This window comes from Laccaria bicolor, genomic scaffold, assembly GCF_000143565.1.
Source record: "Laccaria bicolor S238N-H82 LACBIscaffold_4 genomic scaffold, whole genome shotgun sequence".
Classification (NCBI taxonomy): domain Eukaryota; kingdom Fungi; phylum Basidiomycota; class Agaricomycetes; order Agaricales; family Hydnangiaceae; genus Laccaria; species Laccaria bicolor.
This window is the reverse complement of record NW_001889875.1, coordinates 2012960-2023485: the sequence shown is the minus strand read 5'-3', so window position 1 is coordinate 2023485 and position 10526 is coordinate 2012960. Positions and strand designations below refer to the sequence as shown.

At 45.0% G+C, this 10526-nt stretch overlaps 3 protein-coding genes across 3 annotated transcripts; 2 read left to right on the top strand and 1 right to left on the bottom strand.

Annotated features, from left to right (window-relative positions):
* Window positions 1–1716: 1716 nt before the first annotated feature.
* On the bottom strand, window positions 1717–2512 carry LACBIDRAFT_311897 (uncharacterized protein; the record flags this gene model as incomplete). Its single annotated transcript, XM_001876694.1, has 3 exons — window positions 1717–2007; window positions 2066–2357; window positions 2412–2512. The coding sequence occupies 3 exons, from the start codon at window positions 2510–2512 to the stop codon at window positions 1717–1719; spliced, it is 684 nt and encodes a 227-aa protein (XP_001876729.1).
* Window positions 2513–2827: 315 nt separating this feature from the next.
* On the top strand, window positions 2828–3732 carry LACBIDRAFT_311896 (uncharacterized protein; the record flags this gene model as incomplete). Its single annotated transcript, XM_001877128.1, has 4 exons — window positions 2828–2888; window positions 2946–2969; window positions 3027–3549; window positions 3606–3732. 4 exons carry the CDS (start codon window positions 2828–2830, stop codon window positions 3730–3732), a joined length of 735 nt encoding a protein of 244 aa, XP_001877163.1.
* A 1890-nt stretch (window positions 3733–5622) lies between these two features.
* Window positions 5623–9956, top strand: LACBIDRAFT_323718 (uncharacterized protein; the record flags this gene model as incomplete). The annotated part of the gene is made up of 14 exons (XM_001877127.1): window positions 5623–5754; window positions 5806–6047; window positions 6081–6090; window positions 6345–6494; window positions 6550–6783; window positions 6839–7207; window positions 7266–7459; window positions 7517–7679; window positions 7730–7878; window positions 7930–8321; window positions 8373–8549; window positions 8602–8734; window positions 8785–9551; window positions 9610–9956. The coding sequence occupies 14 exons, from the start codon at window positions 5623–5625 to the stop codon at window positions 9954–9956; spliced, it is 3459 nt and encodes a 1152-aa protein (XP_001877162.1).
* Window positions 9957–10526: the final 570 nt, after the last annotated feature.

The following is a 10526-nucleotide window of genomic DNA, read 5'->3' as shown; positions in this document are numbered from 1 at the left end:
ATCACAATTCTATGTTTTGTAACTCTCCTAAAAATTAAAAAAGATGGAACAAGACTTTCAGGTGTGTTATTTCACTCAAAATTTAAAACTGCCTGTCCTAATACACCTTTANTTATGCACTGAATGCTGGTATGCTATAGCTGGCATGTATAAGCTTACAATTTGCTGGAATGATATGTTTTTGACATTCAAAGACAGAGATACTCCTTTCTACTTAACTTTTAGCCAAATTATGATAAGAGAGCAAGTCCAATGTTGTAAATTAAACATGCTGCTGTGTATTACTAATGTCAGTGTAGTGTTCCCTCCCTCTCCTGGCCCAATTTCAGTTGTTTTTCCGATGTTTTCATGGTGTTTCAGAAGTTTGCATCTGTTTGTCTATAGCTTCAAACACATCATCCAAGTTCACCACGTCGCATCCATCCACTTCCGGGAGTGCCATGAATGTGAAAGTTAGAAATTGGATTATGTTCTACCTGTAGAGTACTAAAATGTCTATGTTTTATAAAATGCAAGTGCAAAGGATGGATACCCTGCATTTTGAGCCTCTGAGCACATGGAGGCAACTATTTGTATCTATGTGGCAACGCCTTTGGCAGCGTCATCCAGCTGGAACCTGAGCCATCCATCTAAAAAGCTGTGGGATTGCTGCACAAAATACATACTATATGAGACAAACCAATTGCAACTGAGGAAATATGAACTTAAGAGCATCAATGACTTGAATGACACCCTCCAAAGCGTACTTTTGTGATTTTCCCCTCAGAAACTACCTTTGTTGACAGTTGTTTGTTACCTAGAAGCCCAGAAGAACAAAAGGTCATCCGAAACATGACTTGTGCATCCATCATCTCCACATCTCTGATCAAGGCGGAAATTTTTGGAAAAAAATCAGAAATATATCTCTGCATTACTTGGTAGCTCTGAGTAGCTGTAACACAAGATTTGAAGGAGAAAAATGAGAATTATCACAACTGGAATATTCTGGTGAAATGCAGCTTTTTCAGAAGGATTTTGACATGGAAAAAACATATGTGGATGCTCTTCTGGAAAGGAAAACATACACAGAATACAGGAAAACATACCAGTCATCAATACTGATCCAGGATGTTTCATTTCTGACAATTTTAAATCATGAAACATAACTGAGCTATATTTAGGTTTGCAAATATTCTGGATCTCAAAAAAAAACCATATGTGGATGCTCTTTAGGCAAACAAAACATACACAGCAATAAGGAAAACATACCAGTCATCAATGCTGATCCTGGATGTACCAATTTTGAGAATATTCAACTATCAAACATATCTGAGCTATATTTAGATTTGCAATGAATCACAACATTCTGGAAAATATCTCTGGATGCTCTTTGGGAAAACAAAATATATAGGAAAACATACCAGTCATCAATACTGATCCAGGATGTACCATTTCTGAGAATTTTAAATCATAAAATACATCTGAGCTATATTTAGATCTGGAATAAATCACAAACATTCAGAAAGCCACTGAGGCTAAAAATAGATGCTGTAGAACTATATTCTTTCAGAAAACCTATTCTAGGGGTATATTTTATTATAGGTGGAAATTTTTAGAAACATTTTCGGAATTGAAACGGGTGCTGGAAACTTTTGCTTTTTGGCAAGTGGACATATCCATGCTCTATGCAATAGAAAAAAGTGGGCAGGTCCAGCACAATTTGGTCAATTCTTACAGCTAGGGCTGTTCTTCTTCACTCAGTTTGAGAAATTCCTTCTTCTTGAACGAGTTCCGAAAAGTCGCGTGGTGTTTTTCAGGTTTGCCGCTCTCTCTAAACGCCTCTTCGAAGGGTTCCCTGAGGGACTCGTAGTTGGCCGTGCCCCACATTTCCCAGCCAGTGCGGAGCTTGGCTGGGCCTGCATAACCCAGGAGGCGGTTGACTAAAATAGACAAGGGGTCTTCGGTACTCTTCGACCGCTTCAAGGTCTTCGTCTTTTTAGAGCGATGGTTGAACCAATTGTACAATGACTTTGAAACAGATTAGCAACGAGAAACGAGCATCTCGAGGTACGTAAGGGCGACTAACCTTTCTCATACGCTCGATCACCTTCCCTTTCAAGGTTGCTTGCTTCTCGGTCAATATCTCGAAACCGTCGGCGCCGGTAGGGAAAGGCGGTGATGTCGGCAACTCTTCCTGCGTGACTGGGATCGACCAGTGATACGTCGAAAACCATAGATTAACGATGCCGTCGAGGAAGGAGGTGGCCTTTTCGTGAGAGACGAGTAGCGCAGTCTTGTATTCTTCAAGATGGGATTTCAAGAATTTTTGGCGGGAACATTTCGCCCACCCTTTTTTCAGCGGGGTGAGAAGTGCAGCCCTGGATCAACGTGTCAAACTTTGAAATAAAACAAGAACAAGCTTAGTCTCTTACTCATTTTCGACGACGTCAACATCGACTTCATCCTGGACAACATTGGCCGCACCCTGTGCGACGTCGGCCATGTTAGCAGTCGATTTTTGAGAGAGGGACATTCCCCGTCCCATGCCACCTACCTTCATTCTTTATCCGCCAGAAGAAACGACCAAAAAAAAAATTCATCCTTTTTCGGGCACCAATCGAACATGTTTGCGCTCATCGATGTGAGGGAGGAGGCCTTCGTTGGCATCATGTACGTACATTTGGCCACGTATCCGCCGGATCACGCTCAATAGACTTTCTCTTTTGTCCTTTTTTGTGAGCTAAGAAGCACCGTTGCGCTGCCAGATAAAACCCCACTTTTGAACCGCGTCTATTCCTTTCAACCACCCCCACCATCTGTCCAAACCACTTCCTCTCGTCTCAATAATATGCCCGCACGCTTGACTGGATTCGGTTCACCCCGGGCCCCATCGACATTGGCCGATGACCGTAAGACTAGTCCCATCTCATTGTCCCCCCCCCCGTCTAACGCAAACCTTTGAACAGCCCAGGGTGCACCTTCCATGACAGGTGCTTTTTCCTTTTTCACCTGTTAATTACTCACTCCGATATTTACGTTTTTAACAGTTCTTGAAGATTTATTCAACAACCTCGGCATTCACGATCGTGAAAGCTGTGTTCTCATCACCAGCGTCATTCGGCTTGTCACTCCCGCACACCGTGACAGCCCCAACAACAGTCAAGCAACCGCTGTCGAAGATGGCTTCGAAGTCCTCTCCTCCCCCGGTCCTCACACGGAGGTTGACAACAGTGATGATAACGACGGTGACACATCTGAGATGGTGACCCCACAGGTCACCAACTCTCCTGCAGCCGCGGTTATTCCTCCTTCTGCTGTAACCGCTTCCATTGCAGTAACCGCTCCCGTTGCAGCAGCCCCCAATGCCATCAGCCCAGCTGCTAATGTTATCGGCCTTCCCGCGCTCTACACCCCAGGCTATGCTTTACCTCCCAACAGGCCTGACAACGCTATTATTCCACCAGGCAATCTCATCACAGCCATATACGGGTACCATATCCCTCCCCCCAACGCTGGCGGCCCCTTCTTTTGTGTGAGTCGTGGTCGGGACATTGGTATTTTTTGTGGCTGGTGAGCTCTCTCCCCTTCGGAAATTAGTTTTCGAGATCTTAATATTTTTTTACCAGGGAAGTCACTTCACCTCTCGTGATCGGTGTGTCCTGTAGTAGTTTTTCTCGCGTAGCTAGCGTCGCGGAAGGGCATCGTCGCATGGCGGCTGCTCTCACCGCCAACTTTGCATTATACCTTACTTGATTCCCAAACCGTCGCTCTGCCAAGTACTGGTTTCGATGGGTGGTATACACTTTTATGATAAAAACCAGACATATGCCTGGAGGGCGATGTGTATAATGCCTAGAGGTTCAATGAGATCGCATATCTCATTGTTCTAGGATATTTCATTGCGATTTTCATATGGATACCTGGTGCTTTCAATATACATTTCATTCTCAACCCCAGGATATTTCATTGCAATTTTCATATGGACACCTGGCGCTTTCAATATATATTTCATTCTCATCCCCAGGATATTTCATTGCAATTTTCATATGGATACCTGGCGCTTTCAATGAATATTTCATTATTAGCTCCAGGACATTTCATTGGAGTTTTCATATATATATCTGGCAGTTTCATTGGATATTTCATTGTTAGCCCCAGGATATTTCATTGTGCTTTTCATCTGAATGCCTGGCGGTTTCAATGGATATTTCATTCTTGTTCCTAGGATATTTCATTGGACTTTTCATAGATATATCTGGTGCTTTCATTGGATATTTCATTGCTAGCCCCAGGATATCTCATTGCGCTTCTCATTTGGATGCCTGGTGCTTTCAATGGATATTTCATTCTTATTCCTAGGAGATTTCATTGCACTTTTCATATGTGTACCTGGCGCTTTCATTGAATATTTCATTTTTAGTGGCAGCTGACCTTTCAGGGTCCAGGGTGCATTTCCAAAGGTAAAATAGCAATAAAATCAGGAAAAATTAGGGCTCATTGCTGATCATCATGTTGGGTAATATTGTCAGGGTCCAGGGTCCAATTCCAAATATAGTAATATATCCAAAAATAGCCAGAAAATAGCGGAAAAATTGAATATATATAAAAATGGTGTACAGAACATCAGGCACTGCCTTCAGGTTCCATCCCAAAAGGGAAATATCACCTGGTTTGACCAAAAAGTGAAGAAAACCAAGAGGAGAATGATTTTACCTATCAGGGTCCATGTAATGGGATGTTGGGATGATGGTCACATGACCAATTACCAAAAATGGTCAAAAACAAAAGTTGTAGCCCTACACTGTAGCTTCCTGAATCTGTTTGAATTATGTTCTGAAGTGCTCCCATTGTGGAGTTATGAGGTAAAGCAATCCCAAAAGTGTCGTGTTTTTTTTTGTTTTTTGCATTTTTCTCCATGAAAACAAAACCAAACAATATGATTTCAGTATATTTAGAAAGCTAAAAGAAAGGGCTACAACTATTGTATCGTGGGAAAAATGACCAAAAAAGGAAGGTGCATGCCCTAGAAAAGGAATGGTCAGATATAGACTACCAAGTTTACTGATAGACTACAAAAAAGTCGGACTCAACTACAAAGTTTACTGATAGACTACAAAAGTCGGACATAGACTACAAATTTTACTGATACACTACAAAAGACTACAAAAGTTGGACTTAGAGCCTTTAGAAAAGGTTGTCCTGTCCACTTTTTTAGACTACAAAAGTTTGTAGTGTCCGCTTTTTTATTGGAAAAGTTTGTAGTGTCTGCTTTTTCATTTGAAAAAGTGTGTAATGTCCGCTTTTTTAGACTACAAAAGTTTGTAGTGTGCGCTTTTTCATTAGAAAAGTTTGTAGTGTCTGCTTTTTAATTTGAAAAAGTGTGTAGTGTCCGCTTTTTTAGACTACAAAAGTTTGTAGTTGACATGTAGATTATGGTGTCCTTGGCCCAGTCTAGGTTATGGGGATGAGGTTGAATGATTGACATGACCTTACATATTGCCAGTGCTGCAGCATTAGTTTTTGACATCATGCACAAGTTGTCTTTCACATTAGGAAAGGCTATTCTAAGCTTTTCATATTGATACCTACTGTCCTATCTCAAAACATAATAAGTTCATGTGGGGATATGGCTGAAGGATTGCCATGACTTTACATATTGCTATTGCCAATCTCGTATGGTGCCTCAGATTTCCGGAGCCTGAGGAGGAGATAAGAGTGAATAAGGATTACATGGACACCGATTACGGGGCTTACATTTTGAAATTGCGGCAAAAGGTTAGTCCTTGGTTTGTATGTGACGGCTTCTGATATTTAGATCTGTCGTAGCTTGTCCGTAGCAAAGTTGGCTGGATGTTGTTCCTCTTCCCAGAGCGGGCTGATGCTGAGTCGCCTCCGAAACATAGTTGGAATGCCGAGTTAAATTCTGCGATCCAAAAAATTATGAACGGCCTTCCGACCCCAATGATCGGCCTCGAAGACATTGAGAAAGCAATAGCGGGACCGAGCTTGGGAGAGACCACGCAGGAGGATACCTCGAGCGAGGGAGACTTCGACTTCAATTTCCTGTAGTTAGCTTGGTCGAGTAGTTGCACGTTCTTCAGTTGTCCTGCTGTATGTACATACCACTGTTGTTGATGTTATTGATGTTGGCGTGTGAGCACATGTGACGACTTGGTGACGACCCTTGTTTTCCCATCAACATGGCCAAGGGCTGTTACAAAAGAAAGAGCAAGTTCGTTGTTGTTCGCGACGACAAGCACGACGACAAGCTTCACATTGGTCACTCCCGCACTGTCCAAATTTCTGATAATGGTTTTCGTATCCTCCAAACACCTTGTTCCCCCGTGAAAGTCTCCTCTGCTCAGAGTTGGCCCCTCGTAGAACAGGAATTCGACGACTGGAACCCTTGCATCGAGTATGAAGATTTCGGGGAGGAGTCACCCCTAATAAATGTCGAAGAAAATGTTCAAGGCACCGTGGCTGCAAAAGTTGCAGCAAAACGGTACCCCACTTCGGTAAGTGGCTCGAAACCTGAGAACTGATTGTGTTTTGACAAACACGGGCTTTCAGGATGCTCCGTTGCACGAGTGGGCTGGAAAGGATCGGTGTGATCCAGGCTATAGGGAGGAATATCTGCTTGAATTGCTTAGGCTTGAAGGGCGGGGGGGGGAACACTTCCATGGGTGCATGTCGTGCTCCTCCCCGGCTGGAATCTACCGCTGTGAGGATTGTCTGGGACCATTGGCGGAGTGCTTGAACTGCACGCTCAAGCGCCATCGACAGTTACCTCTCCACATCATCAAGGTTGGTTGATCATGAGACCTTCATTCACTTTTAGTTGACTGATCAATTGTTTTAGAAATGGGACGGCGCGTGTTTCGACAAAGTATCGCTGAAAGACTTGGGCCTCAGAGTTCAGCTCGGCCACCCTGCCAGTTCTCGATGTGTCGCGCCGCAACCTGGACACAAGGACTTTATGGTCCTTCACACAAATGGGTTGCACTACGTTGCCGTGGATTTCTGTGGATGCGACAACAGGATAAGCAATCAGCAGCAGCTCCTCCGAAGCGAGTGGTTCCCTGCAACCGTTCACCAACCTCAGACTTGTGCAACTTTTCGTCTACTCGAAACATTCCACGTCATCACTTTGGCAGGCAAGTTATCCGCTCACGAGTACTACAAGGCCATGGAGTACCTGACTGACAATACGGAGTTGAACGTTCCAAAGGTAAGTGTTGTCGTTTCTGACCATTCGCCATCGCTCATATTTCCCTTTTTTTCCTAAGACACGTTATAAGTCGTTCATGCAAATGATTCGCATGTTTCGACATCTTAAATTGATGAAACGTGCAGGACGAGGCAACATTCAAGGAGGTCTCATCGCCACTGGGGCCGGAGACCTTGCCCCTGACTGTCCCACATGTCCAGTCCCAGGTGTCAACCTGCCGGCCAACTGGAAGGATGTTGACTCGAAGTGGAAGTGAGTAGAGTGATAAATCCGTATGTGATTGTTGCCTGACCACGGTTCTCCTTGTAGATTCCTTTACCTTCTGATCATAGCGATGGACGCCAACTTTCGACTTAAGAACCTGATGCGATCATCCATCGCTAAGGACCCTGGCCTACACACGGGGATGGCCTATTTTCCCGATGACAAGCCATACCGTGAACATGTTCTCAAATACGCCACCCAGAAAGATGTAAGTGGCTCTCATTATCAACTTTTATCACAAAACCGACGTCTTCGTAGATAAGCAACTGTAGTGGTTTCAAAACGTTGGCTCACACTGAGACCAAGTTCTCCACCGGGTTGCGTTCCACGGGCGTCGGAATGGCTCTTTGTGCCCGCCATGAGATCGTTCGTGGAGGGGGGGTTGCAGACCTACAGAAAGGAGAAAGGTTTGTCTCGTTTAAATCACTATCAGTACCGGTGGCTGACGCCTCGGACAGGTATTGCAACATGGATTATATCCTGCTCTCGGCCCTCGCTCCACTCCTCATCGCATCTGTTTTCGTATCATATGATATCGCCTGTCAGTTCAAGTTAAAATTTGATGAAAGGGTCGACAAGCTGCCGCCTGAAATCCAGCTCCCTCCCAACGTCGAGTTCGAGTGGGGGATACCCAAGTGCCACTGCCCTATGCACAAGGTGTCGTGTCAAGCACCGCACTCATTAAACTTCAAGAATGGTGTGGGACGGACCGACGGTGAAGGTATTGAGTGCAGCTGGTCGGAACTGAACCATGTCGTGAATAGCACGAAAGAAATGGGCCCAGGTTCTCATCACGACACCCTTGACGACCATATCGGTCATCATAACTTTCGAAAATACATTGGACTCGGTAAGTTTACTGTCGTCCTCTCTACTTAGACTGATGAACATTTTTTTCAAGGCCGATCTTTACATTCACGTTTGGTCCTTGCCACAGCTGAGGAAAAACGGCAACAAAAGATATTTGAAGACTTTTCGGCTTCCCTCACACCTGAGGTTGAGAAGCAATGGACCGACATCATTCTCCGGTGGGAAAATGATCCGAAGCAGAAGAATCCTTATGTATCCATCATTACCCGTACGTACCCAATTATCTTCCTTATCACCGCATTTACAAATGTTCATTTTAGACGCATCTCAAGACGAAGTGAAAAAACAACTCCTCAAGGAAGAAGCGATCGCCCTGAAGGTGGGAGTACCTCAGTTACACGACACCAGTCAGACGGGGTTCATAACGCTAGGATTACTGGTTGAGGAGAATCAGTAGGTGTTCTCCCCTTGTTGATTTACGATGACTAACAACTTCAAAATAGGCGGCGCATTTGCTGGGACGCGAGGAAGCCAAATCAGCTAACAACAAATCAGGACAACGAAATCCAGCACCGCCGACTTCTACTCCTACGGCAACTGAAGCACTTCCGGAATCTTCAAGTGATCTATATGCCCTTGGTGACATCGGTGCAAGCACAGAACGAGGAGTCCTGGCGCGAGCAACAGTCAACGAATCAGTCATCCCAAATCGGCGACTCGCTCACCGATGTCGAGCACCAAGTTCTATGGCTGCCCTCAACCCTGCCCGAGAATCATCGTAAGCACAGTTGCGACGCGACACTTATCGACATCGAGATCAGGCTGCGGCGGGCACAGTGCGAAGATATGCTTGACAAAATCCGCAGCCTTCAACGTGGTCACCTGTCCTTCATCAGCTTCCGTAACCGCAACATCCGTAATCAGAACCCCAACACCAGAGCTCAAGACACAATCAGCCGCTTGGAGGACAAGTCAAAGGCTCTCGCAGTGAAGTACAGAGCAGCACGCAAAGCGCTTTTGGCCCTGCTGGGTCCGGGTGATTGGGAGACCCACCTTCAAGAACTCAAGGACGGCGATCTAACAACGCCAGACGGGCACAAGATTAGCATAGAAGATCCAGATGACCTGTTCGGACCTGATGGACACGAGTTGTCAAAAAGAAAGCGGGCGGACATCAAGAAAGGATTGGGACAAGGGAAAAAAATTGTATCGTGGATATGGACAACCCCACAGGGAGTCGGGGATGAAAGTGATGAGGTTCTACACAAAGGTTTGTCTCTTATTATTCTTTTCAACATGTAAGTACTTAACTCCCGACGTTGCCACAGCTGTTCGTGTTGAGTGGGCAAAAGCACGCACAAGGCACCTGAGGTGGTGGGAAGAAGCTCACTTGTTGAGGGAGGAAATGCGACGCATCCGAAAGACATTGGAATGGAGAGCCGCCTGGTGGGAGGATCTATGGAAAGGGTGGGAAGGGCTGGACGAGGCGATGATGGAGGGGGTGAATGCATATGCGAGCCGTCAAGCTAATATGCAGCATATGCTGCGCACTCGATTCAGTCGGTTGTGGGACAAGCCAATGGTGCCGATCGTTAGGCAGGAAGATAGCGGAGAGGGTCCGTATGCTTCCGTTGATCCCATACTCGAGGAGCTGGTGGAGGACGATGATGAGTAGGTACATTTTGGTAGCATTGGGGACTGGGAATCTCAGAGCGCTAATATTAGTAATCTTGTTTGTACGTATTGGTCAATCCCTTTCCGCGTCAGTGAAAGCGTCATCCAAACCATCTGGAACCAATCCATCAATTTTGACACAAGTCAGGCTGCGGAAAACATTTGAGGAGGTGTAAATATAATCTAGCATATATTTGGAGGGTTTTGCGGTCTTTTTTTCCAAGAGAAACAGACTGTAGAAAGAAAAAACATCACCAGATGCTCAAATATGCCTTTGTTTACAATTGTTAGCATCAAAGGCTGGAATGACAGATATGAAGGCGGAATAAATGAAAATATCAAGACTTATATACCTCCTACATCTCCAGTATATTGTTTCCCATCAGACATACCCCTCTGAAGTCATTGCTACAGAGGTGAGTGGATTAATCCACAGAGGGAAAGGCTTGGAAAAATCCACCACCTATGGAAAACAGTTAGGTGGATTATTCCAGTTTATATGGCATAGGCCTACAGCCATGGGTGTGGTCATTACCCACTCCAATGACTAGGTCGACGGCAGATATGGAGA